General features: G+C 48.7%; 1 protein-coding gene across 4 annotated transcripts in view; it reads right to left on the reverse strand.

Moving 5' to 3' along the window:
• Positions 1-3,523: 3,523 nt before the first annotated feature.
• Positions 3,524-24,082, reverse strand: part of AP2B1 (adaptor related protein complex 2 subunit beta 1) — a 59,081-nt gene continuing 38,522 nt past the window's right edge. For 2 of the 4 annotated variants that reach the window (XR_014558332.1, XR_014558333.1), the window contains 5 exons: positions 17,324-17,408; positions 15,604-15,690; positions 7,733-7,887; positions 4,081-6,917; positions 3,524-3,856 (listed from right to left, as the gene is read on the reverse strand). Coding sequence is in view for 2 of the 4 variants with exons in the window: in XM_083714437.1 (XP_083570563.1) it covers positions 6,843-6,917; positions 7,733-7,887; positions 15,604-15,690; positions 17,324-17,408 (402 nt within the window). In the remaining 2 variants the exon portion in view is untranslated. Of the gene's footprint in view, positions 6,918-7,732; positions 7,888-15,603; positions 15,691-17,323; positions 17,409-24,082 lie in introns of all 4 variants that reach the window. The other 2 variants (XM_083714437.1, XM_083714436.1) reach the window with 1 other exon arrangement.

Consider the following 24,082-nt stretch of genomic DNA (forward strand, 5'->3'; position numbering starts at 1 on the left):
CCAGGTTCAAATCCTGCCATCTCCAAGCAAGGCTGGGAAATATCACCTTGCCTAAAGCCCTGGAGAGCTGCCCCCAAGTCAGTGCAGCCAATATTGCGCTGGATGGGCCAAGAGACTGATTCAGTAGAAGGCCTGTGAACCTATTTCTATCTGCCCTCTCTTCAGAACCACAGAACTGGAATCCTAGAGTGGTAGAGCGTCTGCTTTGCATGCAGAAGGTCTCAGGTTCACCCCCAGGCGTCTTCAAGCTAGGGCTGACTCCGGGTATAAGGGAGCTTCCTATGTCCCTGTTTAAATCATCCCTTCCATGAGGACTGGAACCTTACTTGAGTCTTAGGAGAACGGTCTGTATACAGCGATGGCTACTATATTATACCACTTACATGCAAAAATGTATTCTAAGTGGTTTGGAACTACAAAATCAATACATAATTAAAATACACAATAAACAAATTCCACATTATTTCCAGAAAAAGTTTGTGGATTTGCTTCAAAGAAGCCCCCACCCCTTCCTGGTTTAAGTTCAGAATATCATAAATGCTGAAAGGAGGGGAAAAAGCTGGTGTCATCGTTTCTTTCTTTTTTTCTGAGTTGCTTAGCAAATTTTAAAAATGAAGTTTGACCTCTGAGCCTATTTGGATATCACAGCGACGGACTCCTCATCCTTCCTCAGACCTGGAAGATACTCTTCTTAATTTCATACATAAGAGGCTGATTAAGATTACTCACAGGTGGGATGCGCTCTGCACATGAGCAGATACTATTACTTCACATATTCAGGACTGAGCCATGAATTGTAAATTATGCCCTGATGTGGTCTGGCTCATGTGAAACTGTTGTGTCTTTCAGGTAGACTACTTGGTTCTTTAAGGTAAGAGAAAAGATAGTCTTTTGGATGACGAAAATTAAAATTTGGGTGGGGTGGGGGAGAAAACCTGATTGCAGTTAGAAATAAGTGTTCTTGGTATTTTAAAGTGGTTTTTTTGCGTTTGTGCATATTTTTTGGCAATGGTGCAATTAATATATTAATTCAAATTCATTGTATAAATTCAAAAACTTACATTGTGTGGTATGCCTTAATTTCTAAATAAGAGGCAGTGTAGGTGGAGAGAAGAGGCCTAAAAATACTTTGTTTGCTCTCAGCCCCTTGGACCTCTCTGTAACCCTGAAGCTACCCATGGTCCTGAAATTCCTGACCTCACTTGCCCTGGGGAATCTGGCACCAGACCTGAATGGGACATCAGCAGAGGTTTCACACAGGAAAAAACTAAACCAGCCCATTCTGAACAAAAGGAATCAAAACTGTGCACATACCAAGAAAGCAAAGGTAGAGAATCTTCTATTTTTAGTGTTTTAGTGATTTTATCTGTCCCCAAACACCTCACCTCCCCAAAAAAACAACCCTGTTTATAACCTGAAGCACTCTGCAATACATTCCACTTGGATCAGCTTTGATCAGTTTGGTACCATTCAGCTATTTTGAACCATCACCATCATCTTAGTCATTGTGGCTTTCGGTTCTGATACTACTACATTTTATTCTTTGTATTTTGTGGCTTTAGTGTGAATTGTATTTATTGTAAATATATACCACCGGTCAGATTTCCAGGCAGAGTACCACAATAAAATAGATCCCAACACAAATACATCACAATGCAAAACAGAAACGAGCAATGTAATTTTTATAAATGTGCATCTTTGTTCTGTTGTATTCTACCTCAGGAGGATTTTCTGAAGGGCAGAATACACACACGCCAGACTACAAACTTCAGCAATATGGACTAGAAACTTGATTTTTAAAAAGGGTGGGGAGAGATTCTCATGGAGTTGAATTCTCTTCTGAATTCTGCATCCTCCTGCCAACACACACAGAGAAAACACGTGAGGAGGAAAACTCTTCTCCACAGCAGCTGGGCACCTCGCTGGACTCTGGACGCCTGCAGAATGATCAGGATTCAACAGCAGCAGTAGCAACAAGGCAGAGGCTGAGATCACAAGACGATCTGAGGCGAGGAAGAAAGTGCAGCCAAATCCCTGAGCGGAAGCCTTTAAGGGAGTGAAGACACTTGCTTGTATTCACAAGCAGGAACAAAGCAGAGGGAGACAGGCAGCCACAGGGATTCTTTTGCAACAATACCTGGGAGCCTGGCTTTTATAGCTATAATAATAAAAAGCCCTTCCCTTCCCTGTAGTGGGAGCTTTCATCTCACCAGGGCAGGGCATGAAGAGCGGAGGGTGTCAAAGAGGTTCGGGGGCTCAAGGTGCAGAACAGGCCCCTAACCATTTCCAAAGCACGCAGTGTGCCAAACAAAACAGCTTTGGTTCCACAGAACCCACCCACTGTGAGGGGCCTCCCTGCTGCATCTCTGCAGGATCCACCGGTCTACTCTGTGCTTCCTGCCAATCAGCTTCTATGGAAGGGGGGAGTCATTGCAGTGTGTGGCTGGGTAATTCATTCACTGCCTAACAAGAAACAAAGCAGGATTTCCAGACTTCAGAGGAGGCTCACCGTTACTTCCCTGCACCAGTCTCTGATCTGAGTGCAACCGCCTTCCAACACGCAGCTAATTGCCAGCTGAGGGCAGGACGTTCTTCCTCTGACACCCTCCTAACCACCCCCCCCCCCGAGTTCCTGAACAGGAAAAAGAAAAGGAATATAGGGAGCAGAGATCTCAGAACCACCAAAAGCCAGGGGGATTGGGACCCACCCTCCCATTTCCCCCCCTGGTGTAGTGGTTAAGAGCAGTAGACTCGTAGTCTCTCAGCCCCACTCACCTCACAGAGTGTTTGTTGTGGGGGAGGAAGGGAAAGGAGACTGTTAGCCACTTTGAGACTTCCTTAGGGTAGTGATAAAGCGGGATATCAGATCCAAACTCTTCTCCTTGACCTTCACATTGCTACTTCCTACATGGGGTAAACCAATTCTGATCCCGCTTAAACTTTTGAGAACTGTCTTGCTGTTTTACATCTCCCCCCTCCCTGTTCTGCAATCACTAGAACTCTGCAAAATGGATGCGAGGATGGATCTGGATGTCCACATTACAAAGATGAGGACTGCACTGCAAATATCCACACCATGTTCCATTAGAATATCTTGAACATCAGGCATCACCTTGCAGCACATTTTACAGCTCGCCTGGTCCCTTGCAAATAGGCATGCATGCAGGTGGGACAGGCTGGCTTTTAACTTGCAACGCAGAACGCTACCCATAATATGCATACCAGTTGCCCTTCTAGCCTGACGTTCAAGGGAAATTCCACCTTCGACATTAACGTGATATTTTGATTCTGCTTTCGCCCTCGGGATGCAGGTACAGAGCCTGGACTGGCAATTCTTCACGCTTGAAACATGGAATGTCAAATTGCGGAAACGCCTGTCTTTAAATCAGGCCGCTGCCATTAGACATGGGCTAATTAGGCAGGGTTCCGGCTGCATTTGCTCCTCAGTCCCCTGCTCTGGCAAGTCTAGGGCATTGTCCCACCCTCTTCCTGAACAAAAGCACCACCACCAGGCACCCAGATCTGTGTAAATGACATTTATTGATGATACAAGGCAAAGCTTCATTCCACCCCCCCACCCCATAGTCAAATGCCTCAGAATGCAGCAATTTTGAGCAAAAACAAAAAGTACCCTCCACCCCACACTTCACAGCATGCAGACAAAAAGGAGGCCCAGCAGAGAGACAGAGAGAACAGGGGCATGGTGCATTTCTGGAAGGTCCTGGGCTTGCACCCGCCATTTTGTTTCCATCTTCAGCAGCTCCATTTTCCCTGGGCGTGGTGTTGCTGGGCACCACTGAGGCCACAATCACAACATACATTTAAAGCACCTTGATGCCGCTTTGAGCAGCCATGGCTTTCCTCAAAGGATTCTGGGAACCGTAGTATGTTGAGGGTGCTGAGAGTTGTTAGGAGACACCATCCCTCATTCCCCTCAGAACTACAATTCCTGGAGTGGTTTAATAGTCCATCATCTCTTCACACAGAATTATGGGAGGGGAATAGGGGAGTCCCCCCCAAAACGCACAGCACCCTTAACAAACGGTAGGATTCTTTTGGGGAATCTACGGCTGTTTAAACTGGCATCATAACGCTTTTGAAATCTGAACGTGGCTCAACACTGAGTCAGAAGAGTTACCCAAAGCTTATCGCTGCCAGCCCATCTCCCTCAAGAACTCCACATCCCCCATTCTTGAAACTGCTATGGAAGTGGTTTTTTGGGATGCACTAAATTCTTTACCTCCTGAAGAACACAGCAGGGAGGAAAAGTCCCTTGGTGTGTACAATGTCTCTCCTTTGTTTTTAAAAAAGAGAGTTGGGCCACAGGGTGCTTCAAACTTCGATCCAGAGGGGGCTTCACGCAGCCCCTTTGGGACACCTCAATAAGGCTGAGTAATTGCAGCCTTGTGCTCAAAAAAGAGAGTAAAGAGGGGATCAGGCCCAAATGTTTTCCTTGGCCTCCAAGTTCAGACCTTTCACTACTGCAGATATCTTGGCCCCAAACGACAACATTTCAGAGGCACTGTTGGCCTTCTCAACCCTTAAGAAGCTTGAGCTAAGCTCCCCAAATCTCCTGCCCCAAACTGCAACTGCTGTGAGATCCCATTTTGTTTCTTGGAGCAGCTCAGCAGCAGCAGCAACCCAAACGGCAGCCACATTGACTTTTTTCCCACAAGAACAGGCCTGAAGGGAGATAGTCCGCCACAGGCTACAGCCCCCTCTCCATGCGCTGGTGCTCAATAGCACAGCTTGGGCAATCAGAGGCAGGTGGCAAAAGTGAGGTTACTGAGCCCCTGGGGTGGGGGTGGGGCTCCTGTGTAGGGCTGCTGCCCCATGGCTTGCTTGAGGGAGCCCATTAGATAGCCATCTTGGGGCCTTCAGAGCCTCAGAAAGGAGACCAGCTCCTTGGCTGACGCTTCCCAAAGGGTCACAACACAAGATCCCGAGGAGACAGCAGCCACAAAGCCATCACCGTGAAGAGTATTCTTATGGGATTCCTTATATGTCAATGATTCTTGCTAGGGAGAGCTAAGCTCCTGTGTGGTTCTAAGCGGCAGTAAAGGGAGTCGCCTGGCACATTTTTGCCCTCTAAATGTCCCGTCCCCCCTGTCAGGGTCTTTTTTTGTTTTTAAGTGCTGGCAACCCAACAGTCTTGTCTGTCTCCCTTGCCCAGCTCGGTTCTGGTGAACAAGCTTTCCTGTCAATTCCACTGGATTTGACCTGGATCCATGTCGTGGATTCGGGGCCAGTGAAACAGCAAGAGGCCGGCTGGATCAACCCCACACCTACCCCCTTTTCCCTCAGTGCTTAATGCCACCCCTGGTTTCTTCTCCTGTGTCTTGCAGAAGAAGGAAGGCACCTCCGTCTTCTGCCGAAAGCTAACAGGAGGCTGGGGGTGTGAATGAAGCAGGCGCTGATCCAAACACTGTACATGCACAGAGGGCCCTTGGATATCGAGGATCTGCTCCCTAAGGTGAAGCGAGGAGGTGGCAGTAGGAAAGCGGGCAAGAAAGGGAGGACCATCTTAAGCTTTCCTCAGTAATGGGGCACATTTAAGTTTAGGGTTGGCAAAATGTGCGCTCTCCCTCTCCGGATATTGCTGCACTCCAGCTTACCACCTTCCTGACCATCAGCCATCCTGCCTGCAAGGGCTGATAGGAGTTGGAACCCAGCGACACTTTCTGGAGGGGCCACAGATGCTCCTCCACCACCACCCTCGATAACAGATGCTGGTCAGCAGTTTGAACTGGGTGCCTCTTTGACTACGCCCAACTTGGCCTTGAGGAAGGACTTGGCCCCTACGTGGAGAGGGCCCCACACTTCCTTAATAATGCCAAACATGCGCTGTACCATCAGGAAAGACAGCCGCATTAAATGCAGCCCCGGAAAGCAGCTTTTGTGAGATGCATGCAGGCGCATATTGGAGCTGGTTCTCTGACCTTTCACACCTCCTGAGGTTCCCTAGAAATGGAGTCTCTTCCCAGCTGTAAGACACAGCTCTGGGTGGTCCTTTGCTCATGCTGAAAAGCTCCATGGGTCAGGAAAGACTGCCATGTTTGCAGCAGGCAGGATTTTCAACCAGGGTGGGAAGAGAGCACACTTCAAATTTAAGGGCGGGGAGACGTGCCGGTTCCTAAAGACCAAATTGACCAATACTCAGTGTTGTTTCTTACAAGGCTGGTCTCTTTCAGGTGCCCCTTCCTTCAGCCTCGCCTGCTTGAGACAGCTGGTTTAATTGCAGAAAAATAATAATATCACCGTTGTCATCATCATCATAAGTACACAAATGTAAAAGAATAAAGTGCGATGTGAATGGTTTTTCTCAGGCTGGGCAGAGATGGTGCGTGTGTGCGTGTGTGTCTCTCGAGTGTTTAAAATGAGACTGCATGTTCTGAAGTGTCAACTAGAGGCCTACAGTGGTTCAAGAAAACGCAAAGCGTTGGCACAAGATGAAGAAGCCCCACGGGGAACGGATGAGCGAGACAAGACGTGGCAACGGACTGGCGGGAAAATGAAATTATATTACAAAAAGAAAAACAACGGGTGGTGCAAAAAAAGTGGTTACAAACTCCTCACAGATGCTAAAAGTATCAAATGGGACAACATCCCCCCTACAGTTACCAGCAACGTGGACACTACTCGCTACCTTGGTTTTGCCTCAGCGCGTCGCACCGAGATCTTAGACAACAACACAGAGCTTTTTTTCCCCCTCCCCCCCACGCCAAGAGGGTTCTGGGCCTGCACCGGCAAAATGGGGGCGGCAGAGTGTCTGGAGTCAGCCCCGTCCCGATTTCCCTGCGCGGTGAGGCCGGCCGTCAGCAGCGGCGGCGCCTTCGACGGGCTTAGTTTTTCAAAATGGCGTCGTAGACCTGGTAGACGTATTGGGAGACTTCGGGAGCTCGGCATTTCAGAGAGAGCTGTGGGAGAAAAGGAGGCATGAGAAGAAGGGAAGGGGGCTGGTTTATTTGAAGGCACCTGGGAGGTGTGGGGGGGAGCGCATAAAGTTGCTGAGACAGGTTTCAAAGGCCTTCGTTTTCCTCCCTCCTCATTCCCCAAACTGAGGTTTACAAATTATTGCTGACTCGAGCAAAACCCTGTCAGCCCTTAACACTTCTGCCCCAAGACCTGCTGGCGGCTGGGCCATTCTGACGGTGTTACTATCAGTATGTAAAACCCTAAACAACTTGGGACCAGTTTGCCTGCAAGATCGCCTTGCCACTCGACAGCTTCTATCTGCGGAACTGGCACTGTTACAGGGGCACATCATATTCGTTCCGCAGTTGTACAAAATGAAATTTTCGGCACCGCAGTACCTAAACTTTGGAACTCTTGACCGACTGGCACCAGCCAGGCGTCTTCGCTGTTCAATTCTCGGCACCTGCTGAAAACATTTATGTTGAGAAATGCCTCCCCAGACATGCCAAATGTTGATTTTTTTTTAGTTTAGAACAGGTCTCAATTTTCTTAAATGATCTGAATTGTTCTTTTTAATTGCTTTTACCAATTTTTCTTTTTGTAAACCGCATTGAGGTCTTCTACAATGAACAAATAAATCTGAAGGCAGAAATTTATCGTGCTTTTTCTTCCCCCAGACACAGGGCTGGTCCCACCATTAGGCTGCCTTGGGCGGCAGATGAGAAAGGGAGGGCAGTGAGGCTCTGGAGGCCGCACCAGCGCTTGATGCATGTTCTCCCCAATACTCCCAGGCCAGCCCTGCCAGTGGGGGTCTTACCGTGTAGTTGGGGTTCCCTGGCTGAATGCGCAGCTCAGCCAAGATCCAAATGCCATTGGTGAGCTTCAGGGATTGGTACAGCATGTCCTGTCCTTCCACGTTCCTCTTGGCGATGGTGTAGACGTTGTTGTTCTGGAGCTTGCTGGAAACGGTGTCTGGGCGGAAGGGCAAACAAGGAAGAAAAACCTCATTAGATCACACAAAGGATCCAAGCCAGTAATGTGCTTCACCGGGGTGGGGGTGCCACTGTGAATACAAGGGCTAGACTGGCCCCTGACCTCGTCCAGCAGACTCTTCTTCTGTGCATTGCTCCTGACACTCTCTCCAGAGGCCGGATGTGTGCATGAGTGGGTGCGCACAGAGGAGAGGCATAAAGAGCTCACCCCCAGAAACATTTGAGTGCTGTTCAGTTGCAGTGCCGTCGAGAAACATCCGCAGACCGTTGACTAGCCTCACTTCCCCAGAGCTCTGCTTAACGTGCAACTCTCTCATTAACTGCCAGGAAACTCCACATTTCACGACACAGCATCCTCCCCATAAAATGCTGGCTATGCACACCTTCTCAGCACGGGAGCTGGGCTTTCCCAGGTGCTGAATGTGGAAGGCATGGTCGGGTGGGCCAGATCAATGCCTCACACCCAGCTAGACTCTGGAATGGCTGGTTGCAGGGGGTCGCACAAGGTTCACTCACTCATCTATCTACACACACACACACACACACACACACACACACACACACACACAGACACACACACCATGTTCACAATCTGATGGGCTTCCCTGTCTTTGGTCGCTGTGGAAACAGAGACACAACACAAGTGCCTATCCCTTCCCAGGGCTAAAGCCCCCTTACCTCCATACAACTTTATCCAGGGAAATGACACCCACACAGCCCACCTAAAAATGCAGCTGCAAAACAGCTGGTGACACAGCAGGCTGCAATCATGGGGCTTTGGGAGCAGAGTGGGAAACTCGCCAAGCCCACCTCATCCTACCTTGCGAGGGGACTAGCGCCCTGCAAAAGCCAACTCCCCAAATCTAAACCAGAATCCTCAGTTTATAGGATGGTGGTTTGGCAAACACTTCCAATTTTGCAAAAAAAACACCCCTTACTTTGCAGCCAACACACAGACACACACACAGACACAGACACACACACACACACACACACACACACACACACACACACACTCATGCAGACTACACTACTGAGACTTCTGAGTTTGGAGAGGCTGGAAGACAGCCTACTACAAAACAGTAAGAGTCGCTTCCAGTGCTCCACCGACTTTTCCCTCTGGCCCTGCACACTGCCACCACGCGGCCCCCGGAAGCCTGCAAATGAGAGAACCTGGACCTTGGGGGTCGTCCACCTGTGCTCCAGTAGGAAGGAAAAGCCATTTTAAAGTCTGATATTTTTTCTCCCCTGGCCAAACCAGAAACAAGAGAGGAGCTTCAAAAAAGAAACGCGTAGAGCGGTCAGGGTCATTTCTCTGCCCTGTTGCTTCACATCTTAATTCCTTTGCCGAGCAACTGAAGTTTCCATTGACTGATCTCCACCCATTTAAATGGCTGAGCCTGCCAGCCTTCATAGCAACTGACCTTATGAGGTCACCAGAATTGTGAGTGAGAGGCACGGAAAGGCCTCGAAAAGGATTAGTTTTGGGAATTTTTTTTTTTTTTAAATCAAGACATGCATTTGAACTTGCTCACTGTCTGAAATGGGCCAAACCAAGAAGGGCAGTTTGAAAAAGGCCAGCCACCCCCACCCCCCCACCCCCTAAAACAACACAGTTGGTTTGGAGCCTGCGACGTTGGCTTTGCCTCGACTGTATTTATCATCCTATTTCTTTTACAGATTTCTATGCTCCCTTCCACACAGATGGATCTCGGAATGGTGCAAAGCAACAGTGACAAAACAAAATAACAAAATATTTTTTAAAACTATGGATGCTGGAAGAAAACCACAAGCCAATGTCAGCACTTTTGGCGCCCAGGCAGGTGCCAGGGAGGGTGATCCAAAACTGGGAGCGCCTGCAAGCTGCATGGGGCAGTTTCACATCCTGTCCAGCAGCACCTAGCAGAGTCAGCAGCTCGAGTGAAGAACAGCCTGCAGGATCAGGCCAATGGTCCATCTAGCCCAGCATCCTGTTCTCACAGGGGCCAAGCAGATGCCCCAAAGGGAATCTCGCAAGCAGGACATGAGCGCAAGAGCATCTTCCCCTCCTGCAGTTTCCAGAAGCATCCCTGCCTCTGACTGTGGAGCATTAGCCTTTGCGGAGAGTAGCCATTGAAAAATACTACGAAGGGCGTGCGCTGGGAGATTCGGAGTTCTTCCCTTTCATTCACAGGTAGCAATGCCAGCTCCCCCCGCCGCCCCAACCTCCGCTTCCCGGCACTGTCATGCCAAGGCTGATGTCAGCTTTGGAGGGAACGAGGAAGCGTTGCTAGGCAACGCTGCCCGGCAGTGCCTGACACACAAGGCAAAACGGCTCGGGCCCACGTGACCGGTGGCAGAGGGGCCCCGCTGTCTTCATAAGCGGGCACCTGCTCCGAGTGGTGCTGAGCCTTCGGCAAACAGGGCAGGGGACCAAAGAGTTGCCGATCTGACGCCGGCTCCTTTCTCCACTGCCCAAATCTGCGCAAACAGCATTAGAGATCCCTCAGGCTCTTTCGCAGGCCTAGAGTGGGGGGCGGGGGGAGAGTACATGGCCTGGCAAACAGGAAGGTCCATTTGTCTAATGGATTTGTAAGCCGCTTCCCAGACACAGAGCCTGTCAAAGCAGCGTACAAGAAAGCCAATTCCTTAAAGCAACGGGCACCACAAGGCCATACCTTACCAATTCGAGAAAAGCAGTCCAGCCCACTATTTCAAACATGCAATTAATATTCTGTGACTGGTGCCATACTCACTTGGCACATTCAAAGCGCTACGATGCAACTTGAAACAGTCATGTCTTCCCCAGAAGAATTCTGGGAGCTGTAGTTTGTTAAGGATGCTGAGGGTTGTTAGGAGACCTGTTCCCCTCCTAGAGCTACAATTCTCAAAGTGACTGAATGATCAATACCTCCCCACAGGGAACTCTGGGAATTGTAGTTCTGGAAAGGGAATAGGGGTTTCCTAACAGCCTTCAGCAGGGACGCGGGTAGTGCTGTGGGTTAAACCACAGAGCCTAGGACTTGCTGATCAGAAGGTCGGCGGTTTGAATCCCCGCAATGGGGTGAGCTCCTGTTGCTCGGTCCCTGCTCCTGCCAACCTAGCAGTTCGAAAGCATGTCAAAGTGCAAGTAGATAAATAGGTACTGCTCCGGTGGGAAGGTAAACGGCATTTCCATGAGCTGCTCTGGTTTGCCAGAAGCGGCTTAGTCATGCTGGCCACATGCTGGCCACTAACCCTAACCCTAACCCTAACCCTAACCCTAACCCTTTACCTTTTAACAGCCTTCAGCACTCTTAACAAAAACTACAGCTCCCAGAAGTCTTAGGGGGAAGCCCGGATTGCTTCTCCTCCACAAATCTGTCCAATCCTCTTTTAAAGCCACCCAAGTGGGTGGCCATCACGGCCTCCTGTGGAAAGGAGTTCCAGAGTTTAACTCTGCGCTCCGTGAAGAAGTCCTTTCTTTTCTCTGTCCCGAGTTCTAGCGTTAGGAAAGGGGGGGGGACTATTCTCTGTCCACTTTTTCCATGCTGGGCATAACATTACAAGCTGCTATTATGCCACCTCTTCCTTGCCTTTTCTCTAAACCAGGCATGTCCAACAGGTAGGTTGTGATCTACCGGTGGATCACTGGACGTCTGTGGTAGATCAGTGGTAGATCACTGGCTCCCCCAAAGAAGCTGAACAACTGTGGCTCCCCTAGAAAAAGCTCAACACTTTACCTCCTCCCTGAAAAAACTCAACAACTTTGACCCGAACCCCCGAAAAAGCGGGTAGATCACTGCCAGTTTTTAACTCTGTGAGTAGATCGCAATCTCTTGGGAGTTGGCCACCCCTGCTCTAAACCAAAAGGTACCATACGCTGCTCCTTCATAATTTTGGCTCCCTTTCTCTTCCTCAACTCCACCAGATCCCTTTTATCGAGGGGAGGTGACCAGCCTCCCACTTCTCCCCACTGTGCCTCTCTGTGCTCCCTCCAGGCATGGAGCCGTGAATGGCCCTTGCCGGATCATGAGCGGGTGCTGATACCCTTCTCAGAGGAGGGCGTTCTGAAGCTTCCAAGAGAACACAATGTGGGGGGGGAATGAAAAACCCCTCCCCACCTGCTTCCATCCTCCGCTCTCTCGCAAGCAACGACAGGGCTTTAAATAGAGCCTCTTGCCCGCCCCGGTTGCCACTCAGTGAAGTTACTTTGACATGTGGAAAACGAAACCCCCGGCTGATAGCAACACAAAGGAGGGCAGCGCTGCCGCTGTTTACTTAATTGTAATGTGTATGGCTTTGCTGACATGTTTCAAGAGCTTAGTCATCCGCAGAGGGTGACCTTGTCGTTGCCGAAGGGGGTGGCTCTCGCATGGGGTGGGGGGGGGCAGCCCAGGAACAAGGAAAAAAACCAACAACTTGCTATTGATTGCTCGAAACTGCTCCGAAGGCAGGGAAATGGGTGTGTGTGTGTTGAGCATCCATTGACTTCAAGACCCCTCCCAGGCGCCTGCTATTGTGTGACCTTCCTACTTCGGAAACCGCAGGCTGCCTTTTGTTCTCCTGCGTGATGATAATTGCGCCTTGGAACACTCTTTATTATTCTCTCTTTTTTATTTAAAAAAAAAGTCAAGGGAAGTGGTTGGGAGGCAGCAGCTGTCAGGAGGAGGGCGTCGACGGAAGCACAAGAATGGGAAAGAGAGGAAAAACCCCAATCCACGGAAAAAGAACATTTTGCCTTCATTATAAGGCAACTGAAGCGATTTAAAAAACTAGCTAACTAACAGGATCTTAATTTTCTTCCTAGGAATGCAAATGGAATAATCTGTGGCACAAATTTTGCCAAGCTGGAAATCTTAGCCTGGGTGTGTGATGCATATATACAAAGCTAGATAAATAGATTTTTGTGTGCTTGCGTATACTCTCATCCACATTTATATACCGCATACACTGTAATCCCTTGTATTATGCAGGGGTTCGGTTCCAAGGATTACATGTATACGTGAAAATAGCATATAGCCTAACCCTTGGAGCTGCCTTGTGGGAAGAAATCTCACACGAGAATCCCTAGCCTCCCAGAGCTGGAGCACCAAGCAGGCCTTGCCTACCTAGCAAAGTCGAGCTTTAAAAAGCTCCTTTTGCACCAGATCTGCTTGGGGTTGCCCTGCCTGAAAACAGCTTTAAGCTCCAGGCCTTGCTTGTTGGGCAAGGCCTATTCACCTGGTGCAAACAGAGGTTTTCAGCTGTCTTGCTTGGGACTTGAGCAAAAGAGCAGCGACTTTTGGAGTGTGGACCGCTCTGATCCTCCTGCTTTGGTAACATGGTCAGTAAACTTTCCGTGCTTCAAAGCTCTCCGCAGCCACCTCCCCAGATCAGGGAGAAGGGAGACCCTGCCTGCCTCTCCCCCACACCCCAGAAAACCGTGGCAGAGAGATGAGGCATCTCTGAGATGAAGCTGTCGCTGGGGAAGTAATAGCATGCAAGAGAATCTGCCAGTCTCCCTCCGCTTGTGGAGAGCCTGAAAAATGGGTCATGCCTGATAAACATGATTTTGGTTTCTTCTTATCAGTTCTGGCTGGCTTCCCCTATCTCGGAAGCTAATGCCTTGCCCCCGTAGCAATTACAGAGTACGGCTTCCCGGCCTGCTCCTCCTCTCCGCTTACTCTGTGCTTTGAGATCAGGCTGCTGAGCTCGCTGGAGACGGCAGTATCTCCAACAAGGGGAAGAGGCAAAGATCGGCGGAGGGCCGTGTTCTTCACGTGGTTCATTCCCCGGTGCATATCCAAGTAGGGCTGGGAATAACTCTTCCCTGAAGCCCTGGGGAGCAGGTGACAGTCAATGCAGACAATTGAGTGCAGACTCCATAAAAGGCAGATTAGGGAAGGGATGTAGGTCATGCAGAAAATTCCAGGCCATCTGTGGCTTCTCTGGGTAGGTTAGGAGAGACCCGCACCTGAAACCTTGGAAAGCTGCTGCCAGTCAGTGTAGACAATACAGAACTAAATGAACCAAGGGTCTGACTCTGTATAAGATTGCTTCCTATATTCCTAGTTAAACTAGACCTCTGTTCCAAACCATGAAGGATGGAATCCTGCTTTATTTTTAGAATAAGGACAAGGTTAAGGAACAGGCCATACTTTCTACGCAGAAAGTCCCGGGTTCAATCTTGGGCGTCTCCAAATAGGGCTGGGGAAAGACTCGTGTCTGAAACTTTGGAGAGCTGCTGCCAGTGTAGACAATACTGAGCTGGGTGGACCAATGGTCTGACTCGATATACAGTCGCGTTCAATGTGTGCACAACCACGCACACACATCGACCCTGGAAGTGACCCAAAATGTCACAAAAAGGGATGGCACAGGGCATCTGCAGGCTTTTAAAATGGTGTTTCAGATATAGGCAATCTCCCTCAGATGCGTGGTGCCTTGGAACATAACCACTGCATAAATGGGGGGTGTCCCTCTAATACATCTTCCTATGTTCCTAAGACCTGCCAGCGATGGCAAAGGGAGGCCAGAGTGACTGAGGAGAACCTTCCCTAGAGGAGGGACATCTTGTGGAGGAGCCCAGAATGGGAAGCATCATAGCGGGGGAGACAGGGGAGAGGTTGAGACTGTTCTAGATAGACTGTGCCTGCCACAGGAGGCTCCCTGGCATCACCATTCTCCAAACACCCATCTGCATGTAGTCAACCCCCCCCCCCACCGTCAACACAGGAGGGAGACAATCAGCCGACTTAGCAGAACCCCAAGGTTGCGAAACCATTTTTTAAAAACCCTTTAATGAAGCATAAGAACATCAGAAGAGGCTGCTGGATCAGGCCAAGGGCCCATCTGGTCCAGCATTCTCTTGTCACGGTGGCCAAAGAGATGCCCCCATGGGAAGCCCATAGTAGTATAAAATTCAATCGTAAGTAACGCTTGAGAATTTGTAGAATTGTTGGAAGGGACCATGAGGGTCCTCTAGTCCAGTGTTTCCCAACCTTGTGCCTCCAGATGTTTTTGGCCTACAACTCCCATCATCCCTGACCACTGGTCTTGCTAGCTAGGGATGATGGGAGTTGTAGGCCAAAAACATCTGGAGGCACAAGGTTGGGAAACACTGCGCAACGCAGGAATCTTCTGCTCGAGGTGGGGCTTGCCCACAACTGTGAGATTAAGCATCTCATACCTGACCACTGAGCTATCCCTTGTAGCTCTGGGAGGCGAATGGGAGTCTCCTAACAACTCTTCACACCCTTAACAAACTACAGCTCCCAGAATCCTTTGGGGGGGAAGCCATGGCTGTTTAAAGTGGTACTATAGTGCATTTAGAGGACGTGGGTGGCGCTGTGAGTTAAACCACAGAGCCTAGGACTTGCCAATCAGAAGGTCGGCAGTTCAAATCCCCGCGACGGGGTGAGCTCCCGTTGCTTGGTCCCTGCTCCTGCCAACCTAGCAGTTCGAAAGCACGTCAAAGTGCAAGTAGATAAATAGGTATCGCTCTGGCAGGAAGGTAAACGGCGTTTCCATGTGCTTCTCTGGTTCGCCAGAAGCGGCTTAGTCATGCTGGCCACATGATCCGGAAGCTGTACACCAGCTCCCTCGGCCAATAAAGCGAGATGAACACCACAATCCCAGAGTCGGCCACAACTGGACCTAATGGTCAGGGGTCTCTTTACCTTTATAGTGCATTGAATCAAAACTTAACAAAGATTCCCACATGCAGGACTGTTTATTTTAAAAAAATATCACTCACCAGCATTCAGGTGGCACTCTTTAATCTGGAACTGGAGCTCGTTTTCATTTGGAATGTCTTTCCATGTGGCAAGGAAAACTTGGCGCTCTGTTGGTGGGTGGGAGAGGAGAAACGCAAGAGTCATTTGAGACATCCTTACATCTCTCCATCCAGACTAGTTTTTCCCCCAGTCATTGGGCCATATTTCAGGCAGCGCAGTTTCTGAAACCCAACACCCGGAGGGAAAGATGCAAGAAGCAGATGAAAAGCACCCTTAAGCTAGACTACCATAATGTGGGGCTACCATTGAATCATAGAATCTTAGAGTTGGGTTAGGGTTGGAAGGGACCATGAGGGTCATCTAGTCCAACCCCCAGCAATCCAGGAATCTCAGCTGAAGACTGCTCTGAAGCTACAGTTGCTGCAGAACGCTGCCGCCAGGGCACTAAGTCACACGTCAATCCAGAGTCGTGCTGTTTTCTTTCGCTCTTAATTTAAAAATCCTTAATGGTGCACAAATCACACTGTCAAACACCAACAGAGTAAATTAAAACTATAAAACCATTTTCTAAAACAGCAGCAATCCTATAGACGGTTTTATGATCAAATTTCCCCCGAGTCCTACCCGGCAATAACCTCAAGAAAGCATGAGAGAACAGGTGTACCTTTTTATACCCAATGATACTGGAGTAAAGATTATGACTGACAAGCCTCCAGTGGCAGAGAGTGCCACAGGGAGGGTGCAACAACCAAGAAGGTCCTTGACTGTATCACCACCCTCAGGCCCTACCTTGCAGAAGGCACCCCAAGAAGGCTCCCCTCCAAGGATGTCAATGACTGAGCTGCCCATAACTGGAAAATGTGTTTTGCCAAGTGTTTAGGCACTGAGCCATTTAAGGCTTTGGAAGTCAATGACAACACCTTAAAACGGACTTGGACATGACTAGGCAGCCAATGCAGATCACGATAAAGAGGCATAATCTGACTCTGAAATGGTGTATAACTCAGCAACCAGGTGGCATCATTCTGCACCTACTGCAGATTCCAAACAGTCTTCAAGGGCTGCTCCATGGCAGTAATCCAGGCACGAGGTTATTATAGCTATTATCTCCACTGCCTGCTAATGCATTTCTGGCACAGATTCATTTTTCTGATAGTAGATGTTGATGATGATGATGATAACAACAACAACAACAACAGCAGCAGGAGCAGCAATAATCATGATGATGATTATGATGGTGATTCAATTTCTTACCCACCCCTTCATTAGAAGGTCTCAGTGGGTTATAGCAATTCAAAAATAAAATATTAAGAACAATTTGAAACAAAATACAGTTACAAGAACAGGGTGTGTCCAAAATCTCTCAAGTGTCACTGGGGCCAGGTAAAGAGGTGTGTCTTCCAAACATTAGTCATTTGAGTTTATACTGGTGTTTATGATGATACAATATCCTGTGCTGCTTTTTAAAAAAATGTGAAATCGCATTGTATTTCTTTGTGATATGCTTAGGATACCGTAAACCGCTTAGGGATTGCTTTAAGGTATGAAGCAGACTATAAAGTGTCAATAAATAAATGTCTTCCGTCCCATCCTTTTTGGCCTTGAAGGGCATCCTTCCTCTTTACCCGTCCCATCTTCCCTCTGCCACTCTTGTTCCCAGATTAATCTGGAAGCTGAAGAGACTGGCCCCCTCACTTTCCCCTCCGCCTGAGGTCAAGCGACGGAAGAGGCCCCACTTACCCATTTTGCCATCCTCGACGAAAAGCACGTTGAGGGGAATAAGGCAGCTGAAGTAGAAGACATCAATGTTGTTCTTGACAGCCACCTGCCAGGAAGAGGAAGAAGAAAGAGGGAGAAAGTGATTGGCAATCCGCTTCTCCAATTAAGGGTCACCAAGGGGCGGGGGGAAGAGATGGGGTTTCCTAGAAGAAAAAAAAACTGAAGGTGGTCTAGGAAATGAAAATTCCCCTCATTTTTAGCACTGAGGAACCCCTTTGGTCTTAACGCTGCACCCCCTTTTCCAGTGCTTTTTTCCTGGGGAGACGCAGGGGTACACATGCCCCTAAACATTTTGTTAATCCGAGTTTGGCCTCATTGAGGTGCAGTATTTCAATATGAGTAGGAAAATGAGAGTACCCATAAACATTTTTAAGAAAAAAAGCACTGCTCTTTTCACTTAATGTGTCTCTGCATCCTCCACTAAATAAATCCTAAACAATCATAGGGTCGTAGAATAGGAAGGGACTCCAGAGGTCATCCAAACCAACCCCCTGAAATGCAGGAATCACAGCTGAAGAATCCCTGACAGATGACCGTCCAGCCTCTGTTTAAAAACCTCAAGTGAAGGAGAGCAGTTCAGTTGGGCTTTCTGTTTCCATGGAAAAGGAAATAGCTGGGTGACAAGAGCACCTGCTTGGCATGCAGAAGGGACCAGTCACCAGTGAGTAGTGAGCAGTACTGAACTAAGTAGCAAGCCAGGTGTCTAACTCAATACAGTGGTACCTCGGGTTACATACACTTCAGGTTACAGACTCCGCTAACCCAGAAATAGTACCTCGGGTTAAGAACTTTGCTTCAGGATGAGAACAAAAATCGTGCTCCGGCGGCACGGCAGCAGCAGGAGGCCCCGTTAGCTAAAGGTGCTTCAGGTTAAGAACAGTTTCAGGTTAAGAATGGACCTCCGAAATGAATTAAGCATGTTTAGCCTGGAGAAGAGGAGGTTAAGGGGTGATATGATAGCCATGTTCAAATATATAAAAGGATGTCACATAGAGGAGGGAGAAAGGTTGTTTTCTGCTGCTCCAGAGAAGCGGACACGGAGCAATGGATCCAAACTACAAGAAAGAAGATTCCACCTAAACATTAGGAAGAACTTCCTGACAGTAAGAGCTGTTTGACAGTGGAATTTGCTGCCAAGGAGTGTGGTGGAGTCTCCTTCTTTGGAGGTCTTTAAGCAGAGGCTTGACAACCATATGTCAGGAGTGCTCTGATGGTGTTTCCTGCTTGGCAGGGGGTAGGACTCGAAGGCCCTTGTGGTCTCTTCCAACTCTATGATTCTATGATTCTATGAAGTACTTAACCCGAGGTACCACTGTACAAGGAAGCTTTCCTGTGTAGCTGCCCTTGGTGCCCGTAGTCAAAGCAATCCTGCCCACCCTCCAGACTCCCTGCCTGGTGGAGGGCAGTGTTGAAGTTCAATTATTGTTTGTGGCCAATGGCCATTACAGTATAAACACAAAACACAGAGACAAGCAGAGCAGTGGGAAACAATGAATAAACTCAACTCTGATGGAGTTACCTATTTGCCTTCCCTGATACGGAAGCAGAAACAAGAAGTCTCATTGGAAAACCGTCCCTAGGCAAAGCCCTGGTATGGGGATATGTGGCCACTGGAAAGTTTTTGCATGATGCAACATGGCGGGAGCCGATTGGCAACAATTAACTCCGTGGGGATATTGCCTTTGAGTTATCGCAGTTCCGACGAGTAAGAAAGGGGCCTGGAGGGATCCTTAAAAGCACTGCCCAATAAGCCTGCGTGACATCCCTGACAAAATACATGTGAAACATCTTCTAGTCCAGTTTGAAAAACTGGGTTTCAGCCATGGCTGGTTTCTGCCAGGGGCACACAGCAACTGGCCGGTGTTTTGCTTTGAACCATTTCATCCTAAAGTACATAAACGCTCTATCCAAGCGGCTGCATGCTATGTTTGTGGATCGATTCTGCTCTGCAGCGTGGCATGGCCAAACCCAAGCGCATCACAGATATGCCACTGTCTGAGGTTGGGGCTCTCTGGCAACTGCGGCAGCAGCTGTAGCCATCAGGGGCCTCAGCTGTCCACTCTTCCCCCCCCCCCCCCAAGACAGCCTGCTATTTTGCTCGATGCCGACGGCTCTCAGTAGACGGAAGTGAGATGCCAGAGAAGGAAAGGCGAGCTTCAGTGGCTACCGTCAGTGTCAGGAACACCAGCCATTAGGGAATATAGCTGTGTATACGTTGGGGGGAGATCTGCATCTGAGTGTTGCTGGTGATCACAACCTCTTGTAACCCCCTTACGGTTTCTCTTTCTCAGTGGAGACTAACTGTTCCCCTTCTCTAGGGAGAGGAATAGGTTTTATCCCCATTATGGGAGTGTCTCCAAATGAACAGGGAGCTGCCCTCTATTAGAGCATTTTTACTCCACGCATCAGCCAATAAGGTTTCCAGAGCAGCTTGCATACAATCCTTTAAAGCAAGACAGGGTCTGCCCATGGCTAATGGCAGGGGATGATGGGAGATGAGAGCCCAGCAACATCCAGGGCAGCGGTTCTCAACCTGTGGGTCCCCAGATGTTGTTGGACTACAACTCCCATCACCCCTGAGCTCTGGTCTTGCTAGCTAGGGGTGATGGGAGTTGTAGTTCAACAACATCAGGGGACCCACAGGTTGAGAAAGGCTGATCCAGACGATCACGGATTCCACACTTTATCAGACTTGGTCAACGCAGCCCTAATGATGCTCTAAACCAGGGTTTCCCAAACTTGGGTCCCAGCTGTTTTTGGACTATAATTGCCATCATCCCTGACCACTGGTCCTGCCAGCTAGGGATGATGAGAGTTGTAGTCCAAAAACAGCTGGATACCCAAGTTTGGGAAACCCTGCTCTAAACAACTCCCCATTATCCCTCCTTCTGGCAGCTCTCTACTGCCAACTGTGCACTGGTTGGAATACTGTGATGCCCTCGATGTCGGGGCTACCCTTGGGTTGGTCCAGGGGCTGCAGCTAGTGCAGAATGTGGCAGATAGGCTGTTTGTGGTGGCAAACTCCTGCCAGTGTATGACACTTTGCTTGCAGGATTTGCTCTGGCTGCCAATCTGTTACCAGACCATGCTCAAGGTGTTGGTACTAGCATATAAGGCCTTATACAGCTCAGAACCAGGTTAGTTGAGCCTTATCCAGGAGGTTCCAGAAATCTTGGAAGCAGCATCTCTGAGCAGGACCTTCAGTGTGGCTGCCCCTGCTTTGTGGAACAGCATCCCTGTTAAGATACAACAGGCGCCCACTCTGTACTTTCCAGAAATATTTGAAGCCATTTTGGTTCTGATAGGCTTTTCCAGCTGGTTAAAGGCGACTTTGCTACAAGTCCCCACTTGTTGACATGTTAGTCTTGTTTTAAAAGCGTTGATTGTTTTAAAACTGTCTTTCCTCTTGTGTAAATCACCTTGAGGTGTCAGTTTAGAAGGTGATTAATAGATTTTACTGTAATAAAAATAAATCGCCTCCCCTCCTGGAGTTTCTCTCTTGGCCCCAGAAACTAGCTCCGGGATTTTGGAATGTTGAATTTCTGCACCAAGGAAAACTGACACCCTTTGGAGGAGTGGCGCCAGCCAGAAAGCAGAACGCTCTTGTGAGCTGCACTTGTGTTTTAAGAGCGTGCCAAGTGCCAGGTGGCTCAAGAAGCAGCTAAGCATGTCGAGCGAAGAAAATGTTCCAAATTCGAACATTCCACTGACAAACGTCAATACAACAGGCACAAGCTGAGTCAGAAGGGCGGCCTGCCTCCCTGGAAAGAGCTCTCGAGAAAAGATCTGGGTCCCAAAGGCCGTTCTCTGAAACCGGGACATAAATTGAGCAACAGGGCGTAAGAACGTAAATAGAGAGCCCTGCAGCACCAGGCCAGTTACCCATCTAGTCCAGCATCCTGTTCCCCAAAGTGACCAAGCAGATGCCCTAAAGGGAAACCAGCAAGCAGGGTCTCAATACAAGAGCCCTCTCTCCTTCTGAAACTGGTATTCAGAAGTGTCACTGCCTCCAGCCGTGGAGGCAGAGCATAGCCATCCAGGCTAGTAGCCTGGCTGATAGCCTTCTCCTCCATGAATTTGTCCCAACCTTTTTTCATGGAACTGTAGATTTGGAAGGGACCCCAAGGGTCATCTAGTCCAACCCAGTGAAATGCAGGAATCTCAGCTAAAACAGACCAGAGCCAGGGCTTTTTTGGCCGTGGCCCCAATCTGGTGGAATGCTCTGTCACAAGAGACTAGGGCCCTGCAGGGCTTGACATCTTTCCGCAGGGCCTGTAAGACGGAGCTGTTCCGCCAGGCCTTTGGCCAAGGCACAGTCTGACCCCCTCTCTCCTTCTGTAATCCTCATAGAACTCTAACCCACTGGTTGCCATTCATTTGATTCTGAATTGATTTTAGAATGCATTTTAATTAACTGACTTTGTGATTTTATGTACACTGTGCTATTTTCACTTGTTGTTAGCCGCTCTGAGCCCAGCTTTGGCCGGGGAGGGCAGGATACAAATAAAATTTTATTTTTATTATTTATTTTTATTATTCATGGCAGATGGCCATCCAACCTCTGCTTAAAAACCTCCAAGGAAGAAGAGGCCACAACCTCGCAAAGGAGACCATTCCTCTGTCAAAATGCTCTTCCTGGTGTTGTCAGAATTGCCTTTCTTTTAACTTGAAGCCATTGGTTTGAGTCCTACCTTCCAGAGCAGGAGAAAACAAGCTTGTTCCCTCTTCCATGGGACAGGCCTTGAGATATTGGAAGGTGGCTTTCATATGCCCTCTCAGGCTCCTCTTTTCCAGGCTAAACATTTTAAAGCCATCTAGGTTCATGGCCAGCCCTGCCTCCTGTGGGAGGGAGTTCCATAGTCTAACTATGCCCTGCATGATGGGAGGACTTTATTGTATCTGTTTTGAATCTTCCAGCATTCAGCTTCATTGGATGTCCACAAGTTGTAGTGCTATGATAGATAAAAGTATTTCTCCACCTATCTATCCATGCCATGCAAAATATTATAAACTTTGATCATGTCAGGTTTCTAAGAGCCCTTCTTGAGTAAGTCAACAGTGGGGCAGCCTTCCAAGAGGGTCTCTGCTGGCAAGGAGGAGGCCGGTGGGTTGTGCGCTTGGATTGCAAAATGCTTTTCAGAACCATTCCTGTCAGTGGTTTTCCTCAAAATGCTTCTCGAGTTCTGTGGCTTCCAGGTGTTTCAAAGGGCTGCCCCGAAGGTGAAGGAGCAAATCAGTTGTTCATTTCTGATTAAATGTTAAGAAGATGTTTCTGATGCTTTGAGCTGCCGACAGCAGAACAGGGAGCCTCATAAAAAGGTTGGATCCTCCTTTGTTAGGGGTTTTAAAGGAGCGGCTGGATGGTCCCCTTAGCAGGGGTGCTGTCAGAATGCATCCATTTAAGTCCAGCATCCTGTTCCATTATGTGGGTTCAAACTCCATTAATCTTTAGTTATCAGGCCTAATCTACCTTGAAGGGCCTGTTGTGAGCATACGTGGGCCACTTCAAAGCCCTGTAAGGAGATGATCCAGGAAGAAACAAAGGATAAATCCCTTCTGAGATAGCGTTCCCACCTTTTCCTTTGCCGTGCCTAGAGCAGGCAAGAAACCTCCTACCAGTAGTGAAGGCAGGAAGTAGATATGGAATTAGGGGGTTGTCCTGACTCTGATGCATTCCTCAAAAGTTTAACTTCCTGCCAGTGATGAGATGGGCGGAGACAACCCACATCACGGATCCTGTTTCTTCCCAAAGGAGAACCAAAATTCAGAGGCCTTGCCCGCAGCCTGCTAAAATTTGCCCACAATGTCTGCAAAACTCTAGGCAACTAGGATTCAGAGGTAGGCAGCCTGAACCTTGAGGTTCATTGCAGGTGTATTATTTGGGGCCTGTCAGGATGTTTTCAGCTCCAACCCCTCCCCATCTTCCCAAAGACATACATGCAGAAACCGCTACAGCCGCACCTCTAGGCACCAAAGCAACAGCCTCCAAGCGCCGAGGCTGCTATTTCGAGCCACCTGCCTGAAGGTTCATTAATAAACCATGAAGACACCAGAGAGAACAGCTGAAAGGAGAAGCCGGCACCTTAAGCAGTTAATTAACCTTGAATTTTGTCGCCGGGCGAAACCTCCACAGGTATCTGGTGCCTCTGCACTGGCCCCAATCAAGTCACACAACCAAAGAGAGAGCTGGATCTGACGAGACAGGCGAGTTGCAGCCCCCAAACCCAGAGATGCGCTTTGGTTGCTGCTGCATCTCATATTTAAATTTAATTTGATTTATTTACTTCACCATGTTTATATACTGCTCAATGGTAACAGAAAGAACAAAACAAAAGAAACGTCCGGGGGGAGGGGAATCCAAAGTTGGAAACAACTACTTAAAGCAGTGGCATGCAGGTGTGGCAAGAAGATTCAAGGACAATCAATGAAACATTTAAACATTTGAGTCTAGTGTAGTTTAGTAAAAAAAAAAAAAAATTGCTTTACAGTGGTACCTCAGGTTAAGAACTTAATTCCTTCTGGAGGTCCGTTCTTAACCTGAAACTGTTCTTAACCTGAAGCACCACTTTAGCTAATGGGGCCTCCCGCTGCCGCCACTGCACGATTTCTGTTCTCATCCTGAAGCAAAGTTCTTAATCTGAGGTACTATTTCTGGGTTAGCGGAGTCTGTAACCTGAAGCGTCTGTAACCTGAGGTACCACTGTATTTGCCGACTATGAA

The sequence above is a fragment of the Podarcis gaigeae genome (assembly GCF_964106915.1).
Source record: "Podarcis gaigeae genome assembly, chromosome: 15".
NCBI classification, from domain to species: domain Eukaryota; kingdom Metazoa; phylum Chordata; class Lepidosauria; order Squamata; family Lacertidae; genus Podarcis; species Podarcis gaigeae.